Source organism: Diabrotica virgifera, chromosome 10 (genome assembly GCF_917563875.1).
Source record: "Diabrotica virgifera virgifera chromosome 10, PGI_DIABVI_V3a".
NCBI lineage: Eukaryota > Metazoa > Arthropoda > Insecta > Coleoptera > Chrysomelidae > Diabrotica > Diabrotica virgifera.
In genome coordinates, this window is record NC_065452.1 from 118,793,487 (window position 1) to 118,818,361 (window position 24,875).

The 24,875-nt window shown below is 33.2% G+C and overlaps 1 protein-coding gene and 1 long non-coding RNA gene across 5 annotated transcripts in view; both read left to right on the forward strand.

Moving 5' to 3' along the window:
• The window catches only part of LOC114330789 (uncharacterized), a 214,083-nt gene that overhangs the window by 144,163 nt on the left and 45,045 nt on the right, over positions 1 to 24,875 (forward strand). For all 4 annotated transcript variants that reach the window (XM_028280196.2, XM_028280197.2, XM_028280195.2 and 1 more), the window contains exon 9: positions 1,214 to 1,379. In XM_028280196.2, coding sequence (XP_028135997.2) covers positions 1,214 to 1,379 — 166 coding nt within the window. The remainder of the gene's footprint in view (positions 1 to 1,213; positions 1,380 to 24,875) is intronic.
• LOC126893439 (uncharacterized) lies at positions 9,950 to 12,753 on the forward strand. Its single transcript, XR_007701180.1, has 3 exons — positions 9,950 to 10,559; positions 10,618 to 10,812; positions 12,572 to 12,753. It is a non-coding gene; the product is annotated as an uncharacterized LOC126893439 (long non-coding RNA).

The window sequence follows — 24,875 nt, forward strand, 5'->3', positions numbered from 1 at the left end:
GGCAAAATCGCAACCAGTTTGTTTGTGCTTCGATGCTATACGCTGTTGCAAAAATTGACAATCTTAAAACGATTCACCTAAAGTTTATGGAATCTGGCCATTCTTATTTGGAAGCTGACTCAATTCATGCAATAATTGAGCATGCTCGTAAGTACAAAAAGATATTCACGACCGAAGAATGGGCGCTTTTGATTAGCATGGCAAGACACAAACCAAAACCCTACGAAGTACATAGACTGAACTATTCAGATTTTTATGACCTGCAAAATCTTACTTCCCTTATAATGCAAAATAATAAAACAAATACGTTAGGTGATGCAATAAAATGGCTCCAGGTTAAGTGGTTCCGATTCGAAAAAAACAAGGCCATTTGTTATTCAATATAAATATTCATTGACTAATGAACATTTTTTAGAGTTTGATGTCATACAAAACAAAAGACATAACAAATTACACAAGTTGCATGGACAGATGTCCAGCTAAAAGCCAAATATCAAAAAAGACTTCATATCTGAGGCAAAGAAGAAAGACTTGTTGTATTTACTAAATAAGGAGATCATACCAACAGTTTATAAAACGTATTTTGAAAGTCTTCCGACATCAAGAATAACAAAAGATCTTGTACCTTGGCGGACCCCTGAAGATGAAGATGATTCTGAATAAAATATATTGCTTTTGTGTTTTACTGTTTTGTACACTTTTTGTTTTAACAAATAAAGCATAAAATAAAGAGAACTTTAACAAACTCATTATTTTATTAATCTAGGTTACACATGTTGTATGTCCAAACAGTAAGAAGCCTTATGTTGTATGTCCATACACATTTTCAAAAAATAATATTTTTTAACCTAATAATACATAATATTAAAAAAAATATATCTACATTAAGCTAATAATGATACCCGAACTTATTACCCAAACATTATGATATATCGGTATATCACCAGTATCAAACAAAAAGTAACGCGAAAACTTCAAAACGTTCTCCTCAACAATTAAGGTATTTGGACATACTATATCTGCGCTCTTAACCATCGACATCATAGAATAACCTATTTTTTTGGTGATATACTGAGTTTAATTGAAAGCCTTTTATATTCAATTATTATTATATTAAATTTACTATATATCTTAAATGAAACCACTGCTAATAATAATTTGTTATGTCTCCAATTATAATCATTGGAGATCCTAAATACTTGCTTTTTTGTAGCATCTGGCTCGATTTCAATAAACATGAGAGATTCGTCTCAACTAGCTCTAAGGGACAGTTTTCTAAGAGCGATGTCGGCAAAAAAGTCATGGGCTACTAATAGTTTGCCAATGGAGTCCCGATCTGTCACAAATTTGTCCAGAAATATGGAAAAAGATCAATACAGGTAAGATAAGTTAAGAGTAGTATTTTGAATTTAATATTTGGAAAAAATGTCCAGCTGCTATCACTGAATAGTTTAACATTTTTACATTTATTTTTTTATTCATTTATGTAGCTACCTACCTACCTACCTTTTATTTTGATTTTTTAATTTTCATCAGCCTATTCTGGGTCCGCCACTGGAAATTAACGTCAATTTAACGTAAAGAGTGCGTTTAAACGAGACTAAAATTTAAAAACTCGACTACCTACTAGATATGTGAGGATGTAAACTATTCAATGGCTGCAGCTGTACCTATACAGTAATTCAGTAATCGTCAGCTAGGAAGAATCAACAGAGTACAACATCCGAATTTTAATGGGCGACGGGGGAAGTCATTATTATACAGGGTGTCCAGAAACTCTACCGACAAACGAAGACAGGAGATTCCTCAGATAATTTTAAGACAATTTAACCTAATTCATCTAGTCCGAAAATGTTTCCTAAGGGAGCTAGAGCTCTTTGAAGATGGCGTCTTGTAATTAGTTTTTCTTAAATACCTCCAGAACGCTTCTAGTTAGAAAAACGAAAATTGGTACACATATTTATCTTCTAGAGATAAATCGATTTCATCCATTGTGAATTTCTAGTACCAGTCATAGGCGTCCTTTTTGGGTGGGGCAACGGTTATTTTATCTCATAACTTTTTTGTCTTTAAGTTTTAAGCATTTTTGATACTGGATTATTAAATTGTGAGGTATTCTAGTACTAAAAGGTACTCTTGTTGTAAGTCGCTACGACACACCGTTTTCTAGAAAAATCGATTTGAAAATTTTTAGTTTCTTGAATTTGAAAAAAAAAATCGAAAAATTTTTCAAAAAAAACGGTACCTATATTTTACCAACTTAAAGCAAGAGTACCTTTTAGTACTAGAATACCTCATAATTTAATAATCTAGTGTCAAAAATTCTTAAAAATTAAAGACAAAAAAGTTATGCGATAAAATAACCGTTGACCTACCCAAAACGGCCGTATGTGACCGGTACTAGAAATTCGCCATTAATGAAATCGATTCATCTCTGGAATATAAATAAACGTACCAATTTTCGTTTTTCTAAATAGTTTTTTTTTATGTTTTTTTTGATATTTAAAAAACGAAAAACTTTCAAATCGATTTTTCTAGAAAACGGTGTATCCTATCGACTTAAAGTAAGAGTACCTTTTGGTACTACAATACCTTAGTTTTTAATAATCCAGACTCAAGAATGCTTACAAATTAAAAACAAAAAAGTTATGCGATAATATATAACTGTAGCCCTACCCAAAACGGACGCCTATGACCGGTACTAGAAATTTGCAATGGATGAAATCGATTTAACTCTGGAAGGTAATTATGTGTACCAAGTTTCGTTTTTCTAAATAGAAGCGTTCTGGAGATATTTAAGAAAAACTAATTACCAGACGCCATTTTCAAATAGCTCTAGCTCCTTTAGGAAGCATTTTTGGACTAGATGAATTGGGTTAAATTGACTTAAAATTATTTGAGGAATCTCCTGTCTTCGTTTGTCGGTAGAGTTTCTGGACACCCTGTATATAGGGTCGAAGCCACTTATGGAATAAAATTGTTTGTTCCCTATTTTAGAAAATGATAAAAAACGCTGCTACACGTCAACTTTTAAATTCAGATCTGCGCTATTGAAGGTCTGCAGTAAAAATTAGATAAAGGAAAGGTCCAAGTACGCTACCCTGAGGAACTCCCGATTTTATAGGTTTATAACTTAATAGATCATCATATATTATCACTTTGAAGTATCTTATCATTTAAATACGATTTCCAGATAATATAAAACCGATCAAGTAAGACAGTTTTTAGTTTATAACAGTGGCGGCTCGTCAGAGGAGGCAAGGGAGACTCGGCCTCCCCATAAATTTTTTACACACTCTACACTGTTTTGTTTATCATGAATCGCGAAAACAACAAGTACAACTCTCACTATTATACAACGTGTAAATTCCATATTATCACTAATTATCCATACGTACGGAGCATTAGCATTAGAACGCATGATCGCGTCTGTTTTATTACATATTATTGTAGGCAGGACCCTGGGTTATCCCGAGATGCATGAACGGAGCACGGAGCCGAGAAGCTTAACAGTCTCCGTTGCTAATGCTCCGTGCAGCGCAGCAGGCGTTTAAGGAGACCCGGTCTCCTAACAGTGGTATCTACGGTGCCATCACACGCTGCCCGGAGATATACCAAGGGAGGCAGAATAGCTTCTCGGCTCCGTTGCGTGGTTGCGTGCGTCTCGGGACAACGAATTTTAGGGTCCTGAATAAAAATAATGAAAAATCTAAAAGTGCGAATTTTGTTATGAAATTTGGTATGTCTGGTTATAATAATATTTGGAACAACTTGCTCAAATAACTTTTTCCGATATTTCTAACTCAAAGCAAAATATCGGTAATTTATGGTGTTTTTGAATTCGCAGTAGGCCGCGTTTAGAATTAAAAAATTCAGTTGAGTATCTTGAAAAATTTGAAGCTTCATTATGTATGGACTGCAAAACTTCAAATCTGTATTTATTTTGATATGCGAGGTATCTATTTACAAATAGATGGAATTGTTAACAAATAAACGACACAAACTTTGGTATTAAACTTTTACAATTAGACTAACTATTTTTAAAATGATATGATATCATGAAATTATGAATTAGGATGATATTATGAAATGTAAATAAAAAATGGACAAAAAATGGGGCCTTAAATTACATTTTTTGGCGAAATTTTTTGTTAGTGCAAAGTCTAGATATTTTACAGTTAGGTATAGCCTCCCCTATTGTAAAAATCACGAGCCGCCACTGGTTTATAAAGTAGTCCAGCCTGCCATACTCTATCGAATGCTTGTTGTACGTCTAAAAACACTGAAGCAGTCTCTTTTATTAATCTATAAGGACATGGCAACACTGTTAAACGCAAATATTTCAGGAGCGGCTAAAGATACAGTGCGGCTCCCTAATTTGCGCGTGCGTGTCCTCAACTCCAACGTTGCCGTTTCCGAGATAGTTTGAAGGACAAATTTGTCGTTGAGAAACAAGAAACGCGTCTAACTTCAATTGTATTTTGTATTTGTCACTGTCAGTCACATCTTTGATCGGATTATTGGATATATTGTTATATTTTGGATATTTGGATCTAAGTTGGTTATGTATGTCCTGTTTTATTCATTAAAAAGGACTCCTAAATAAAAGTTTATTCTCAGATACAGATTATGCATGGTTTGACCCAAATCAATATGAAACGAGGACATTTATTGAAGCTATATAATTTGTAAATAATTTTAAACTGTTAATTACAAGAATCACATAGACATTCTTTATAATTATTAATTTAGACATTTTTGTGTAGAAATAAATATTTTTAGTAGGTATAGATATATAAGATGTAATTTCAATTAATTTTAATGCACAAATATCATGCTTGTGAAATTGTGGAAAAGTTTAGGATTTGTTAAAATTCTGGATTCAAAAGTACAGTTCAATTCAACAGATATAACATAATATACGTATGGTATTAACAATATGAACAGGTTAATACAATAAAACAAAGGTTTTTGGAATTTTAATCCTTTTATTATTTAGATATAGGGCAGGTATTTATGTCCCGGTTAAACCGCCATTAGCTAACCGGGTTTAATCAGGACAGAAATATATGCATAGCATGGACATAAACACAATCATACTTATTATTATGATTAGGAGTGCGAAATTGGAGTGAGGGATAGGAAGCTGATTCTGGAACAGGTCAAGACCCACCATGGGTTGCGGAGCCAATGATGATATGATATTATGTTTATACATGATATTACAACGCAAGAGGCCCAAAGAGGTACTTTTCTGTCCCAATTAGCTAACCGAGGTTTAACGGGGACATAAGTCCCATAATCTATAAAGTTTTGAGCCAAAAGTATGTATTACACTTTCATTTTCGTGTCATCAGCATTTGTTTATTTAAACATACTGTCAAAAAAATTAATAAAAAAAAACACCATAAAGCTAACTTTTCTATTATTATTTTTGTCCTTTAAAATAACTTCTTTGTTCATACATTTTTGCTAGTTGTGGAAGGCCTTTTAACAGAATGAGATTTAAAATAAATTTTAAAGGATACTCAAAATCAAACACCAATATCATGTATTTATAAATTGCTAATAATAATAAAATACTTAAAATCAAATCAGTCACCAATATAATATACCTATTAATTTATAAATTTATTAACAAACTGCAGTCCAATAAAAATAAAATTATCAACATTATACTACATAACAATGATTTTCCTTTCATGTTCGAAGCATACACTACCAACATTCGTCGGAATATATTCTTTTTAGTACTTATGTGTGTAGTAGAAGCATAGCATGTACTATAAAAACATTCTAAATTTCATGTTTTTTGCATATACTTCGAAGAATATTCTCGGACCAAATATACAGAGCGCATTCATGTATGTAGTTACATAGAATATTCGTAAAAGTTTATTCTTGGAATAAACCTTTTAGGCTATTGATTATGTTCAAAATAAGAGAACTATAAGGAACTACAACGTTAACGGGATTTTATTGTCACATATCTGTCTCTAAATTAGAAAAAACCATGGAGTGCTACCATTGAAATGGGTGCGTTTTTGAGAAAGGGGTGAATTAGTCCCTAGTCACAGGGTGAATTAGGGTGAGTTCTATGCACTTTTGATATAAACACATCTACAGGAAAATTGTTCCAGGTTGAATTTACTATCCAAACATCACATTTTAAAGTCAAAAATATTTTTTTTTACAAAAATATATTCAAAATAAAAGCAAGAAAAAAACACGAAAGAAAACAATTTTGTTTTTAGCCCCATAACTATTTTCCACGGGGATATAGGTATAGGCATTGCTTTAGCAAAAAATAACTTCCATCCTTCCTCTTTAAAATGAAGTTTGGTAAAATTCTCTAAGATTTATAGTTTCCGAAATAGGATTTTTCTAAGTTTGCCGCTCACAGCATTTTTGGGCAATTTTCCCCATTATTTCGCAAACATTGTTCTGTAACTATTTCGTGCGCATTTCTATGTATATGCAATAGTAGAAAGAGAAATTAATTACCTTTAAAATAGTCTATTCTATAAGGTTATTTATACAGCTCTTTCTAAGCAAGTTATTATGCTTTTTCAAATTTCTCATTATGACTTTTTTTCTTGTATGTTTAAGTATATACATTGTGTATATCGAAGAGTATCCGTAATTTGAGAAAAATTTTAAATTTTTTTCAATTAGAAAAATATGATTGCATATTATATCATAATTTTTTTTTCATAAAGTTAATAATAAAAAAGTTTTCCATAGGGTTCCAACTTAGTGGGACCTATTGCATGTGTATAAATATGTCACATTTTAATATCTTGTTTAAAAATAGTCCCAGAATTTTTTATGATACACCATTTTAAAGTAAATAAAATAAGCTTTCTTTTTTATTAGACAATAATATACCTACCAATTATATACCTACATATACAATAAAAAAAGTTATAATGAGAAATTTAAAAATAATCGTAAAATATATCAAAAATCATTAAAAGTATAAAACTTTTTAAAGGTAATTGACCTTTTTTCCTATTAAATGTAACATTGCATATACCTAAAGCTACATAGAAAAAAGTTACAGAACAATGTTTGAAAAGTAACAAGGAAAATGGGCCAAAATCGCTGTGAGTGGCGAACTTTGAAAAATCATATTTTGGAAATCATAAATCATAGATACTTCTACTAAACGTCATTTTAAAGAGTAAGGATGGAAGTTTTTTTTCTTGCTTTTCTTTTGAATATATTTTTGTAAAAAAAAATTTTTAACTTTAAAATGTGATGTTTGGATAGTAAATTTAACCTGGAACAATTTTCCTGCAGATGTGTTTGGACCAAAAGTGCATAGAACTCACCCTAATTCGTCCTGTGCCTAGGGATTAATTCACCCCTTTAAATGGTAGCACTCCACGGGTTTTTCATATTTAAAAGTCCATTGACTATATGAAACAATAAAACCCCGTTAACGTTGTAGTTCCTTTCTAAAATACATAATCAATAGTCTATTTATCGAATATTGAATATCGAATCTACCAAGAACATGAAATTGTTATGTGGGAACCATTTAGGCTTGAGTTAAATGGAGAATAATCTTTTAAAACAAACACACACAACATTTAGTTACACTAGATTTGCTCCTGGTTGAAAATGTAGGTACTGCCACAGCTTGTTCGATTAAATAACAGCATCCTCCTTTTCCAGTATTTCAATGTTTTCTCTATTAACAACTGCAATATTATGTAAAAGTATACAAGCTGATATTATTCTTCAAACAAAAGGTAACTTGCATCTCATTTCACATACTAATATGGGGAATCTTTTCTGCATAAAATACCAAATATTCTTTCTATAACAATTCTTGAGGCAATTTGTCATTGATTATACAACACTTCAACTACTGTCTGACTGAAGATTCTGCAATGGTGTCATTTTATATACCCATAATATGCAAAAGTATTTAAAAACTTCTATACCTAAAATAGCACTTCCATATTGTATGATGGGTATGTTGTTCTTTAACTGACAAAATAATTAAATTCAATGTTTTACTCTTTTCAATGATCTTATATTTTCTTAATACCCTTTTACAGGTACAGGTAAAACAAAATAGAATTTTATTTTTATAGGTTATTTTTATATTTACATTACAAAAATATTATGTCATTTGTCAAAATAAAAGATTCCTTGAATTTTGAATTTCCCGGCGATGTCAATGTGTAAACAACATGACAACGTTGTAAATATTTTGACGCATGCGCAAAGTAGGGAGCCGCACTGTATCTTTAGGCGCTCCTAAATATTTCGTCCAGGTTCATCACTTGCAGCTAACTTCATCGGAACGGACTGCAACGGACATTGTTTAATAGTCCATATTGTGAGGCCACTTCCGTATAAAAAAATTTTCTGATTCGGTTTCTTTATGGATTCCTGTTCAAAAATGTCCCCTTTAAACAAATCAGAAAAGTGCCGGGCGAAATTTTGGGTAGAAATTGTTTAAACTATTTTTTAAACAAATTCAAAAGATCACCTTTTTTGCTCCGGAAAATATCTTTTTATGTTTTTTGGGTCATTCTAAACAAAAAAGGTCTCTTGTAATTTTTTTTAAAAGTTGATAATTTTCCAGTTATGAGCGATTTAAAATCTAAAAAATGCGAAAATACGCATTTTCGAGGCTTGAAAACTCATAGTTTAAGATTAAGATACGAGATAAGGTTGATCTGCACCGATCTGTTTAATGGATAAAAATTATTTGATATGTAATTTAGTATGTTAACAGTTATAAAAGTTCTTTGAAGAGGCTTTAAATATGTGTCAACGTTGGGGAATACCAGTAGGGTTCGCTCCAAAAATAACACAGAAGACGAAAAAACATTTGGATGAACTGTGCGATGATGAAAATACTTCAAGATCCAAAGTCATGCTTTAGAGTAGAGTAACCGTGTTTTACTCAATGATCGACACATTATGCCATCAGCTAGACTCAGGGGTCACCAATTAGTTTCCCTGAGGGTCCGTTTTAAAAACTAATGATACTTCCGGGGTCCGGAATTAATGTTACCTGTGTCTGATTGTTCTGATTTGGTTTCTTTGCGGATTCTTGTTAAAAAATACACCCTATAAACAAATCAGAAGGGTACTGGGCGAAATTTTTGGGCAGAAATTGTTTAACAACTATTATTTTAACAAATTTAAAACATCACCTTTTTACCCCCAAAAATATGTTTTTAGAATTTTTGGGTCATCTTTAACAAAAAAGATCTGTGATTTTCCCAAAACTTGACAGATTTCGGGTTTTAAGCGATTTCAAATTTGAAAAATGGGAAAATAAGCATTTTTGAAGCTTGGAAACTCATGTTTAAATTATTATTTTTGTGGTGGTCAAGTGCCTAAATTGAAGTTTAAACATTCAATTTCAAAATTCTAATGAGTAATCGGGGCTTATTTCAATTATTTAGAGTCTAAATTTTAGACCGTTGTTTTTAATTGTTAAATATGCGCGATAATTCGCGCAAAATAAGCCCCGATTACTCATTAGAATCTTGAAATTGAATGAATAAACTTTAATTTAGGTACTTGGCCCCCTGACAACTAATAATTTACATATGAGTTTTCAAGTATCGAAAATGCTTATTTTTGCATTTTTCAGATTTTAGTCGCTGATAACTCGAAAACTATCAACTTTTCAGAAATATATGAGACATCTTTTGTTTAAAATTACCCAATAAGACAGAAAGGTAATTTTGAATTGGTTTAAAAAATTTGTTTCGCCCGGCACCCTTCTGATTTGCTTAAAGGGGACATATTTGAACAGGAATCCGTAAAAAAACGAATCAGAAAATTTTTATTTTGGACACAGCAACACAGTAATATTTTAAAAGCTATGAATTTATATTGTGAATGTTAATGACCCTTTCTTTAAATCCAGTTATTGAAACTGAGAAATTTAAAATAAATAATCATAGTACAAAATGGTAATTAACATGTTCTCTTTTCTACATTAGTTTCAATGCAAGCTGTTTGTTGCAAACTTATAAAATCTGAAAACTATTTCAATTAAATGCATAGCTGAAAAGTACACAAGAATCTACAGGTCGAGCAAGTCTCGTAAATTTCACGATTGTGCGAGCCACGCTTCACGCAACCGTGTTTGCGTACTTGTGTTTCGAGTTGCGTGGTCGTGCGGAGTTATATTTACCAAATTTAAATCCCTTCCAACATGCTGTCAAAATTAAATCAATATGTCAATATGGCTACTGGGTGTAAAAGATAAATCTTATTCTATCTGTTCTTAATGAGTTTTAGATAATTTTAGTTGTATTTCTTTGTAATTTTGTGTTGTACAAAGATTAATTTAACATTTTCTCTGGAAGTATTAATTTAGAAAGATAATATGCTTCATTGGTGTTGTGTTTTGAAGTGTGAAATGCAAAGTAATTGTGATAAAAAGATAAAGTTCACTTTTAAACTGAACTAAATAAGGTATCTGAGAGACAACAATGGTTAAATGCAATACAATGTACAGGTTTTACTAGCGAAATGAAAATTTTCCTGTCCTGTCTGCTGTAATCATTTTATATCTGGTAAGTTACAATTACAACAGTAACGATTTTTGAAGATGTTAACATTTTAATCTTATAGGAAAACCAGCCGACTTAATCGATAATAACAATCTCCAGATTGGGTTCCTTCAATAAATATGGGCTATTAACACAATGAAATAAATTCCAGAAAATCTAAAATGGAGTGGCATCAAAGGAGAATTAAAGGAAAAAATATTCATATTGAAATTATTTATAAGGCACTGGACTGTCTTAAATTCTACAATAATACTAGGTGGGTAAATGATTTTAGACATTTTTCATTAAGAGTAGATTAAGATTAAGTAGATTTTCATTCAGTAGATTTAAGACTTGTTTACACAGGTAGAGTAATGATGCAAGTACTTGATAGAGTAGAGTAACTCTACCTGTAAAAATGCTCAGCACAGTAGAATAGCTGGTAGAGTGTATAGTTGGAGTTAAAGTAGAGTGACTAGCAACCTATGGCAAAGTAACTACTCTATGACCACCACTACTGCCAAAATGTCTACTCGGCTGCACACTCTACCCATGGAACACGCTCAATTATGGCAGAATAGAGTAGGTAGGAGAGTACATGGGGGCGCTGTCATTCTGGCTGGAATTGTGTTTTGTGTAAATAGTGAAAATGAAGTTCACCGAAGATGAAACTTTAAAACTTGTAGAGCTGTAATACGGCGAATACCAGTGTTTATGGAATTTAGGTAGTGTATACTACAGAAATAAAAGTTTGCAGCAAGCTGCGGAGGATGAAATCGTCGAAAGAATGGCAAAGGGGGCTTTGGAGTAAACGAGCTTAAGCAAAAAATTAAGAATTTAAGGTGCACTTATAATCAAGAGTGTTTAAAAATACAAAAATCGGTTTCACTATACTAGCATCAGTACTATACTTGTACTCTCCTCATGTGAATGGTATCAAGCCATTTTTGGTAGAATACTACCGCTACTCTACTCTCCTCAAAACTCTACCCATGTAAACAAGTCTTTAGAAACAGTGGAAAATGAGGTAGCTAGTAGAGTAGTAGTAGAGTAAAATATACTGGTTTAGCAAATTACAATGTTTTAAGGTAATACAGTAGCGATAAACAGGTAGCCAAAACGTGTTCCAAGATTGTCACTGTAATTTTGAATATTTTTTCGAGGCATTTGGCACACGTATTCGTAAAATAATAAAGAATGGCGGTACAGAGCCCAATTTGAAAAATATATTAATATGTGGAAATTACTCTGTAATTATACAATATTTAAAAAACGAGCCTGTACCGCCATTAAGAAGAACAAAAAAATACACTTTCTTCAAATAAACTTTTTTATCTGATGCCTAGATTTTGTGTAATTTTGGAACTACTAATGAAATAAAAAATTTTAGTAGTTCCAAAATAACACAAAATCTGATAAAAAAGTTGTATTTGAAGAAAGTGTATTTTTTTGTTCTTCTTAATGGCGGTACAAGCTCGTTTTTTTATATTGTATTTAATTACAGAGTAATTTCCACATAATAATATATTTTTCAAATTGGGCTCTGTACCGCCATTCTTTATTATATTACGAATATGTGTGCCAAATATCTTGAAAAATATTCAAAATTACAGCCGCAATCTTGGAACACATTTTCGCTACCTGTTGATCGATACTGTTTCCTCTTAAGATAGTTTTAATAGTTATTTATGATATAAGTATTAAAAGTACAATTTTAAGACGCGCATGTGAAAGTTAACTTGAAAAAATAATTTTATTAATGTTTTGACTTCCAAATATTTATTATTATTAGGTTTGTTCTAGCAAACAGTCAAACTAGTCAAAAACCATCAGCAAACAGTTGGTCAGTAAAAGAACATAATACAGTCACCAGTGCGATCCCCTCTACTCGCGCTGGTCCACTATTCGCTGATGGTTTCAAACTGATGCTAGAACAAACCTATTATTATTATGCATATCATTATCTGTAAATAATATTTCTTCTGATTGTTAATTGTAAAGGATAGAAAAATTACCATTTATTTCATTTTTTTTAGAATCAGCTGAGAGAAGTGGTCTACAAAAAACCAGGAAGGAAACGGAATATGTGGCTACGAAAGGCAAAAGAAAGGTTTACAAAGCAAATGTGACACATTTTTTTGAAATATTTAGGAATATCAGTAAATTGCATTAAAAGAATGTATGAAAAGATTTTGTTCAATAAAAATGTTTATATTTATCAAGGATGTATTATTTGGTATGGCCACATATCGTCAGTGATGTAATAATACATCCTATCTGTTTTTTCATGAGTTTTGTAAGAGAGACTAAAAACTTGTCTTAGGGTCACCTCCTGTTTTCATATGATATTTTTGACTTGTTTTGTAGTAAATTAAACTATCTATGAACTACAAAACAAGTCAAAACTTACATATGAACACAGGAGGTGACCTTAAAACATGTTTTTCCATCTCTCATACAAAACTCATGAAAAAACAGATAGGAGGTATTGTCACATCAGCAAGGATGTACAGTGATAAGTGCCCTAATAACCGGCAAAATATGGCAACATATTTAGTTGTGAGATAAAAAGAAATGAAACTAGTTGAGCTGGGAAATTTAGCGAAATTAACCTTTAAATTTACGTTATATTGATCCCACCTTTACACATATCGGAGGAGTATGTCAACTAAAACTGTCACTGTGACAGTGGTAGTTTCCAAACTCGTCTGATACATCTGAAGGTGGTACACAATCAATACAATCTAAATGTATAAGTTAATATCGCTAAATTTCCCAGCTCAACTAGTTTCATGTCTTTTTATCTCACTACTTAATACATCTTTTGTGCTATTTTGCCGGTTATTAGAGCGCTCATCACTGTATTTCTGGTATATCCAGGGAATGTCTACAAAATATATTTTGAATGTCCAGAGAACATTCGTGGACATTCATGGAATGTTCCAATAAGACATTCAGGTAATGTTTAAAATGCTGACACAGGATTTTCCTGGGATGTTCAGGGAACATGTTTTCGGGGATATTCCAGGAATTTTTCAATGTCTGTACCTTCTATGGACCTATATGGAATATTTTGGTGTTATTACCGCCGCACTCCACTTGCGATTTGTAATCAGGAAGATTGAACACATTGTTTCAAATACAAGTCAATCCATTTGTGACTAAATAATCATGGATTGACTTCTATTTGAAAGAATGTGTTCAATCTTCACAACTACAAATCGCAAGTGGAGTCCGGAGCTTAGGGCTACTTCCTCTTCGGTATTATGTATTATACTACAGAAATCAGGAACTTTCCTTCTAAATATATGTATGCATCTTGGTCATCAAACATATTCTTCCAAACATTTTTTTAAGGGGTTACATAGGTCTTGTGGGTAAAAAAAGTGACTTTTTAAAAAAATTATATCTCGAAAACTAAAATTTATTTTTATTTATAATTGGAACATGTAAAAGTATAGTACTTAAGGTAGTCTCAAAAAAAGTTTCAGCCAAAAATATTCATTTTTGTAGAGTTTAAGTTTTTTTGCGTTGGCAGCATAACTAGTCTCATCTGAAATCAAAAAGTTTCTTGTAGTTTATACCTCTGGCTAGAATATGAACGAAGGAATTAAAAAAAATGAGATTTGAAGATTTTACATAAGTTTAAACACATTTTTGACCCCAATTTTTCTCATTTTTAAAGTAGTTTTTTTTATAAAACAAAAATGACCTCATCTAATAAAAAATCCTTTGTTCATTCACTAGCCAGAGGTATAAACTACAAGAAACTTTGATTTCAGATGAGACTGGACTTGTTATGCTGCTCACTGCAAAAAAGGGCTGTTGTCGAAAAATTGCAGTCAACTCTACAAAAATGAATATTTTTGGCTGAAATTTTTTTGAGAGTACTATACTTTTACATGTTTCAATTATAAATAAAAATAATTTTTAGTTTCCAAGATATAATTTTTTTAAAAAGTCACTTTTTTACCTGCAAGACAACAACTTAACAAATTGTTGATTTCAAATTGTAACAATTGTTTTGCAAAGTATGCTGCCCTCTTGTATTTTCTGTGTTATCTTCATCATACAATTACTTCATCTAAAAACTTTCTGCGATATATTCGCAACAACAAAAACAAACAAAACAAAAAAAATAAAACAAAAGTTTAACCACCTTCACACCACAGAATCAAGCAATCAAGTTACACAAATTTTCAAACACCTCACCTGACACAGCGTCTCAAGTATAATATTACGATTGCGCGAATTGGTAAATATAACTCCGCACGACCACGCAACTCGAAACACAAGTACGCAAACACGGTTGCGTGAAACGTGGCTCGCAATCGTGAAATTTACAAGACTTGCTCGACCTGTAGATTCTTGTGAAAAGTACTGTCACTTAAATCTACTTAGAGAGGAAATGAATATAAAAAACGCACGTGACAATTTTATATACCAGTTTACTTAAATTCAAAATTAATGATTATAATAAGTATGCATAACAATAAGGGGAACACTCTACAAAATTAAATTATCAGTGAGAAAAATTACATTTTTTATTATGTACAACCTGTCTGAAGTTTTGAGTGAGTTTAGTGCAACTGATTCTTATTAGGGAATTAAGATATTCATCTGTTAGCTGAGATCTGTACCGATTTTTAATAAAGTTCATTCTTGATAAAGCGGCTTCGCACACGTAAGTTGAGCCAAACGTAGTACATAATATCATAACCAAACATTTTCAAAATTGCCAAACACTATATTCTGAATTCAATCGCGGTCCGCCAATTGGTGACACCTGAGCTAGACACTCGCTTTCAAGGAATGAAAGCAGTGTTAGATACGTACCGAATTGTTCAATCTGATTTTATTTTGAATGCAAACGAACAAAACCTTCAAAACGAAGCAGTCAACTTCGTAAGACGTTTTCCAGATGAGAGATGGGGAGTATACCGACCCCCCAGATACCCCCTCCCGCTGGGGGTCACCCCCGAGACCTCCCGGTAGGGGGCCCCCAACATCGTACTTACAGCCCTGCGTGAGTCATTTTTTATTTAAAATGGCCCAAAAAACCTAAAAAACTATTTTCCGGAGCAAGAAAAAGTGCTCTTTTGAATTTGTTTAAAAAAATTGTTTTACCAATTTTTGCCCAAAAATTTCGCCCAGCACCTTCCTGATTTGTTTAAAGGGGGCATTTTCTACCTGGAATTCGCAAGAAACCGAATCAGAAAATTTTTTATACGGGAACGGTCTCACAACACCGACTATAATTATTGTGGACGCTATGACGTAATGTGGTATGTTTATGTTTATTATAAATATTTAAAAAAATAAGGTTATGTAATATCAAGTCGTTGATAAGCAATTTCAATTTCGTTAGTCTGTAGTCTGTATAGTTATCCTGGAAAAAACCGGCTGTTGAAAAGATAAGGAATTAGAAGATTCAAGAGTATCAAAAATGGCATCAGACTGGACATCCCAAGAGAAACATCAACTGTTGAAGGGATTGAAAAAAGTTGGGAGTAAGAATATGGTGGAATTACATAAGTTTGTACCCACGAAAACCCCCGCAGAAATACAATTATGTTGTGATGAATACGCTAAAGGTGCCTTACGTAAACTTGAAGTGGGGTATGAAGGTGAAGAAGTCCCTCCAATAGATGAATGGCTTTTAATTTTAAATAGGCTTAAACGTGCGAATCCCGGCATTCATGATGTGATTCCCAGGGTACTGAAATACATTGCCTTATATGAGAAAAGAGGGGGTGAGGAAAAAGGGGCCAAGAAAGCTGTGAAATCACGAAACACCATAAGACAGTGTTATTTTGCCCTATCCAATATGTGCCGAGGACTAACTGATGCTCAACCATTAAATGGTGATGCTCTATCCCTGCTGTATGAGTCTTTGAAAAAGCTTGGGAGGCATATAAAGTACAACGGTAAACCAAGGCAGCAGTATATTCGCCTTAAAACAAACTTGGACAAAGAAAATGAAAAAGTGGATTTAGCACATGATGTGCTAAATCCACTGGGAATCCCTAGTTCTCTTACAAAACTGGGAAATGCAGAGGTAGTACAGATTTTCGGGGAACATAATAAATAATTTCGGATTAACAGTATTAAACAGTAGATTATCATTAATGTTTCAAAATTAGGATGTAAAAATAAAATTATTTTTTGATTCTACTTTATTTCCTTTTTTTGTCGAAGGGAAAACTTTTTTATCATCATCATTCTCTTTGCCATTATCCCTATGATGGGTTGGCTTCCCTAATTGCATTTATTCACAAGTCTCTATCTTGGACCATATCAAAACACACATATGTTTTAAGCCTTTTTCATCAAGAGCTTGTCTCCACTGTTTATGTATGATATGTAGTGTACTAACACATCAGCAGCATACATACTAAAAATTAGTTTTTAAATTTACCACGTTTTATTGTAACAATTCTCTGTTGATAACTCCACCTTTGAAGTGGTGGACAAATTCACATACTCCCTGATCACCAAGGAGAATGTCATGACGGAAGAAATCAAGCGAAGGATAATCCTAGCGAACAAATGCTATTTTGGACTGAGTAGACATATGAGAAGCAGAAACTTAAGCCAAAAACAAAAATAACCATATACAAAACCCTTATACAACCAGTGTTGACATATGGATCGGAGACATGGACCATCTCCAAGGCAGATGAAAACCTTCAGCTTATATTTGAACGAAGGATCCTGAGAGGCATATTCGGTGGCATCTGTGTAAATGGTATTTGGAGGAGGACGTACAACTACGAGGTACGCAGATATAAACATATATTTGGTGGTAAAGACATAGTATCTCTGATAAGAATAGGAAGACTAAGATGGGCAGGACATCTAGCAAGATCACAGCATAACAACTCTCCTAGAAGAATCCTTGTGTCACAACCTGTGGGAAGTAGAAATAGGGGTAGGCCAAAACTTAGATGGAAGGATGGTGTAGATGAGGATGGGAGAAAAATAGGCGCAGCAAACTGGCAACGGTTGGCAATGGATAGGACTGGCTGGTGTAATAGACTTGGGAAGGTCGAGGCTCTTTCATAGGGCTGTATCACCATTGATGATGACGATGACATTTCAAACTCCCTTCTGGTAATCGTTATCAAAAGGTTAATGAAAAATTGTGTTGAAAAAGGTGTGTACCTATATGGTATCATATGGTATATCATGCAGGGCCCACTTTTGAGCTCTTCAGACACTTAGACCTCCTAAGGCAGGTCCATAAGAACCTGGTCTTATGTATAAGTGCTTAATTAGTACTGGGCTCTTATCTTTCTTTAGTTTCTCTATTCTTTCTTCTATTTCCTTTTCATTAGGCAGTTGTTCCTCTGTTCGTTCTTGATTGTATTTTCCTTCAGTTCAGATATTTCATTTATAATATCTTCGAAGTGTTCTTTCCATTGGTTCAGTAATAATTCCTCGTCACTTACTGAATTAAAAAATTGGAAAAAATCCTTTGTAAAAGGTATACATTTTTTTATATTAAAATCTCTTTAAGGGCTATATCACAGAACGTTTTCGATTTTATTCAAAAAATCATCATCAGTGTTTTTTTAGACAGGTTAAATGCCAGCTGAGCCACCAAAGAAATACTAGGGTGAAACGGTGAAAACCCTTTAAATGTTAAGTAGTTGCATTAAAGGTGCATACTTGATTAGAACCAGCTTTAGACCTTCTAATGCCTTTACATAATAATCATATAGCTTACACATTTGATCTTTGATGTACTACTAAAATTAACCTAACATATATGAAGAATACTATTTTGACTTCAGAGATGGTAATTATATAGCGATAAATGATTATTTCGCAGGTATTAATTGGGACAACTTATTTTATGAATTAGATATTGAGTCTGCTGTACAAAAGTTTTATGAAACTCTACGTCTATGTTGTAAATATTGAAATGGTTGCTGATGTGAGCACATAATATTATTTATGTAGGGTAAATAAGTCTACTACTCACAGTCTTGTTAGATTTTATTTATTTAAAATGTAGATGTTTTATACAGAACGATATAATACTTTTAAAAAGCAATATCAAGAAATCAGACAACAGTTTTTAAAACAAAGAAATAATGCACGTATTGAAAATAGCAACATGATAAAAGAAAGTTGGAAAATCATTAATAATAATCAAAATAGAAATAAACCTACATTAGCAAATATAATTAAAATAAATGACAATGAAAATATAAAAACTAAAGATAAAGCCAACATGATAAATAACTATTTCATCAATAAAAATAATAATAACTCAACTCCAAATTATCTCATGAAAATTGATCAATTTTCCAAGACTTTCTTTCTCTCCAACTACACCTGCAGAAGTAATGTCACTTACTTATAAGTAAGACCACATCTAAACATGCTGAAGGTTTAAATGAAATCAATGGTAAGGTTATAAGATATGTTGCCAGTCACATATGTGAACCCTTGTCACATTTAATCAACGAATCTTTTATGACAGGCCAATTTCCCAATATAAAGGAATCCAAGGGATTTCCAATTTTTAAAAATAAAGGTTCTGCAAGTAATATTGAGAATTACCGTTTGATTTGTATACCCAGTCAGATTGCAAAGTTGTTTGAACTGGCGTTTTGTGAAAGACTAACAAGCTATCTTGAAGCATTTCATTTACTGCCAGGTGTCCAAAATGGATTCAGGAAAGGAAAATCTATTGTAAGTGCTGTTGATGACTGTCTTAACTGTATCTATGAAGCTCTAAATGAAAAACAGAACACATTGGGTTTTTTTTATGATCTCAGTTGTGCTTTCGACATGGTGGATCACAGGCTGCTGCTGATGAAGATGGAAGGCATGGGAGTTCAAGGTATACCACATGACTGGGTAAGATCATATTTGTCAAATCGTTTGCAAACAATAATATTGGATGGTACACGATCAGACCCAATGAAGTCTTCTGTAGGGGTACCACAAGGTTCGGTTCTTGGTCCTCTCTTCTTTATTGTTTTTATCAACGATATCAACCAAGTTTGCACCACTCCTAATCAAATTATTGAATATGCAGATGATACAAGCTTCATTATATTACATCATCAATTTGATCAGCTTGTTAGCAAGGGTAATACAGCATCTCAGGAATTTAGTAAGTATTGCAAAGACAATGGCCTTAAATTAAATATAACAAAAACCAGTTTCATGAGATTTTTACCAAAGAATATAGCCCCCGACTATGATCCTTATCTATAATATATTGATCACAAGTCCATTCAAAATGCTGAAGTAATAAAACTTTTAGGACTGATGCTAGATCCAAAGCTAAGTTGGGAAGATCAAATAGATAAAGTAACCTCAACACTAAGTAGTCGTTGTTATGTAATTAGAAACATAAGGGATACTGTATCCTTCCATATATTAAAACTAATGTACTATGGCTTGGTGCAGCCAGTCCTTCAGTACTGCTTAATATTTTGGGGCTCATCTCCATATATGAATAGAGCTTTTATATCTCAAAAAAATACTACGAACTATGTTTAAAGTATCACCAACTACATCATGTAAGCCACTATTTATAAAAGCTAACATCTTGACTCTCCCAAGCCTATATATTTTACAACTAATAATGTATATAAAAAAAAACATGAGCAAACATTCCTTAGGAACGTGGATCTACATCCATATTATAATACACACCTAAAAGATAACATACACCAGCCTTTTTCCCGCCTGGGAGTTGCACAGCATGCTCCTACATACATTGGGATTAAATGTTTTAATAAGTTCAGTGACACATAAGATGCATCTTGACACTATTAAATCGTTTGAACGGAATCTAAAAACGTTTCTAGTTAGCCATGCCTTTTACAGTATTGAGGAATTTTTAAATTTTAATGTGTTTCTTGTAATGTATTTTTCTCAATGTAAATTTTAATGTAGTAAATTTTTAATGCGTTTACCTTTGTATAACATATAAAGGCGGAGATACATATGCGCTCTGCTCGGTGTGCGAGCCGCTCGCGCGCAGCGTATTCGTCAGATTAGTACGTGTTTTCAAGTGACGCACAAACGGCACGCACACGGCGCACCACGATCTAAATTCTGTCGGTTTTTCAACAAACGCTTTGATGGTTCGCAATACGTATTTGGACGGGTTTGCGAGTGGTTTGTTGGTTTTGGCGCGCATGAGTTGAATATTTGTTAGTAATGGAATGGTCGGAACTGTCGGAAGGAAATTGATGTTTACCGTGGAAAATCATTATTGTGGGATCCTCAATAAAAAAACCATTTAATTTAAAGAAACAACTTAAATCCGATCTGAACGGAAATAGAAGCTGAAATAAAAAAATGTACATGCGGACCTTTTTAAAAAATGTTAGTTCCTTGTTGTACTAAAAATAACATGTATTAAAAATAAGATTTACTATTTTATTTGGGCATAAGCCACAATTCGAGTTTGAAATCAAGTTTACTTGACCTTTCGACTTTCACTTCGGAAATAGTTATCAATATCAAAAAAACATTCATAAGCAGATATATATTATGTGTCACCGGAAAGCGAAATAGGTAACGCACGACTCGGAGAACCTATAGTTTTCCAACTTCTTGTCTGGTGAAGCAACGCAGTTGAAACAAGCGGATATATTATAATTGTGTCACCGGAAAGCGAAAAAGGTAAGGCACAACTTGGAAGACCCAATAGTTTTCTAACTTCGCTTCTGGTGAAGGAACAGAGTTGGAACAAGCAGATATATTATAATTGGGTCACCGGAAAGCCAAAAAGGTAACGCACAACTTAAAAGACCCAATAGTTTTCTAACTTCGGTTCTGGTGAAGCAACGGAGTTGGAACAAGCAGATATATTATAATTGGGTCACCGGAAAACGAAAGAGGTAACGCACAACTTGGAAGAGCCTATAGTTTCCTAACTTCGCCTCTGGTGAAGCAACGGAGTTGGAACAAGCAGATATATTATAATTGGGTCCCCGGAAAGTCAAAAAGGTAACGCACAACTTGGAAGACCCAGTAGTTTTCTAACTTCGCTTCTGGTGAAGCAACGGAGTTGGACCAAGCAGATATATTATAATTGGGTCACGGGAAAGCCAAAAAGGTAACGCACAACTTAAAAGACCCAATAGTTTTCTAACTTCGCTTCTGGTGAAGCAACGGAGTTGGAACATGCAGATATATTATAATTTTGTCACCGGAAAACGAAAAAGGTAATGCACAACTTGGAAGAGCCTATAGTCTCCTAACTTCGCTTCTGGTGAAGCAACGGAGTTGGAACAAGCAGATATATTATAATTGGGTCACCGGAAAACGAAAAAGGTAAAGCACAACTTGGAAGAGCCTATAGTTTCCTAACTTCGCCTCTGGTGAAGCAACGGAGTTGGAACAAGCAGATATATTATAATTGGGTCACCGGAAAGCCAAAAAGGTAACGCACAACTTGGACGAGCCTATAGTTTTCTAACTTTGCTTCTGGTGAAGCAACGGAGTTGAAATAAGCAGATATATTATAATAGGGTCACCGGAAAGCCAAAAAGGTAACGCACAACTTGGAAGAGCCAATAGTTCTCTAACTTCGCTTCTGGTGAAGCAACGGAGTTGAAACAAGCAGATACATTACAATTGTGTCACCGGAAAACGAAAAACGTAACGCACAACGTGGAACAACCTATAGTTCTCTAATTTTGTTTCTGGTTGTAGGAACAAGCAGATATATTATGGTAGGGGAGCAAAGTATGCTAAATGTGCAGTCACTCGAGCGCTTTGGGGACCTATTGGGCTGTGATTATTAGGTCCTAAAACCAAAAAAAGTTAAGTAAAATTTTCCATTTTAGTGGGGACTTGCCCATTTTTTAATTTAATTTTCCATTTCCTACAATCTTTTTTCCGATTACAGCACCATCTATCCATAATTAGAAAAATTTTTTCGAATAAAAGTTGTTTATTTTTATACAAACGATCCAAATCTGCAATAAGAAATGGGGGCTACCACTTAAGATTTTAAAGTAAGCCCCCCACCTCACCTCTGTGGGGGTCGTGTTTGGAACCATTCGATAGATTTTTTAAAAATATTGATAAAGTGTATTTTGCAGTTTTTCGATATGATGTTTATTTTGCGAAAGATCGCGGGATTTGTATTTAATATTTTAAATTTACCCCCCCCCCCTCTCCGTGGGGGTCATGTTTGGTATTTTTCGATAGATTTTTAAAAAACATTGAACACGTAGTTTTTAGTTTTTCAATCTGACGTTCATTTCGCAAAATATTCGCTTTTTTTTGTGAAACTTTTTGACTCACCCATTTCCGTACACCCCGCTCAAATCGTCATATTTTTGAAATATAGACTCTTTTGCATGTACTTAACTTACCTAATCTTAATCTGACAATTTCGAGTATTTTTAAGGATAGATTTTTTTTTCGGGCCCCCCTGAACGAACCCCCCTGTGTTAAGAGCCAATAGATGGTGGAGGTACATCTGCAGGGTACAACGTTTCGCCCCATATGATAATCTGACGCGCTCGAGTAACTGCAAAAATCCCCGCTTGGGCTCCCCTACCATTATATTTGTGTTGCCGGGAAGCGAAAAGGTAGTTCCCGAAATGTTCGCAAACTGTGGCTTATTCCACATAAAATAGTAAATTGTATAAGATGACACAAGAAAATAGTTTCAGAATATGTAATAACAAAATAAGATGTAGTAGAAGTACAGGACAGAGACATGATTATCTACAATTAATTACTAAACGTTCGTATGTTTCCTCTGGGTCGTCAAAATGAAAAATTTTAACGAACAATAACCGCGCCTCAAACGCGCGGCGCTCACACGGCGCGGAGTTCGCGGCGCGGATATGTATTTCCGCCTTAATACTTCTTTGACTAGTCAGATAAATTTATGTAATGTGTATACATTGTATAAATTTCTAGACGAATAAATTCTATCAATCGATGTAAAATTCGAGCGACCGGTTTCGGTGTTTAACATTTCGGTGTAAATGTTAAACACCGAAACCGGTCGCCCAAATTTTACATCTACATTTTAAATAAATAAAATCTAACAAGACTGTGAGTAGTAGACTTATTACCTAATCTACATGTTGTCTTTAATCAATTTATTCCAAGAAAACTCATTAAAAGCTCTAACTTTCCAAAATGGTTTTCCCCATATTTAAAAAATTTAATAGTTTTAAAGAAAACTAGTCACAAAAAATATTTACAAACAAAGTCTGAAGCAGATTACTTGATATTTTCTGACTTAAGATCTAAATGTAAAGTAGAAACTCAAAAATGTCACTCTAATTATATCAAAACTGTTGGTAACAACCTGAAAGATAATCCAGCACATTTCTGGATATATATTAATGATAAAAAAAAATCAAACAATATTCCAAATCACATGTACCTTGATATCCAAATGGCAGATAATGCCCAAAACATAGCTAACTTGTTTGCCGAACATTTTGCTAGTGTATATGATTCATCCACATGCCGATTGCCCAAAGCGAACTCATGTTCAAGTGCAGATATTCCTTTGTACACTATTAATAAATCTCTGATATTTATGATGGTATATGTCAAATGTCAACTCAGAAACTCTTTTTCAACGGGACCAGATAATATTCCAAATTATTTCTTGAAACATTGTTCATTTACAATATCCAAATTTAATTTATCTTTGCTCACATGTTCCTTCCCTGCTAGAAGAAAGCTATGTATCACCTATTTTTAAAGCTGGTGACAAAAATAATGTAAAAAATTATCATAGTATCTCTAAGCAATCAGCAATACCAAAGTTATTCGATAAAATAGTTGACAATCAACTATATTGGCAATGTAAAGAATTATTATCTGTAGTTCAGCATGGGTTTGCAGCTGGGAAATCCACTATTACTAACTTGGCAGTGTATGAAATGGATCTGTTGGAGAGGAAGGAACAAGTAGACCCAGTTTACACTGACTTCTCCAAGTCCTTCGACGGAGTCAATTTCGACATTTTGCTTGGAAAACTCCTAAATTTAGGATTTACTAAGGAGGCCATAGAATGGATATCAAGTTTTTTAAAGGATCGAAAACAAAGGGTGAAACTATTTAATTTCCTATCTGAATAATTTGAGGTTTTATCAGGTGTCCCCCAAGGAGGCCACTGTTCACCATTACTATTTAATCTCTTTATAAATGATATTTCTGATAATCTTGAATCATCAGTTTTACTTTTTGCAGATGACTTAAAGTTATATAGATGTATAAAATCTGTAGCTGACATACATATATTGCAAAAGGATATTGACAGGTTATGGGACTGGAGTATACAGAATAATCTTACATTAAATATCGATAAATGCTATTATATCA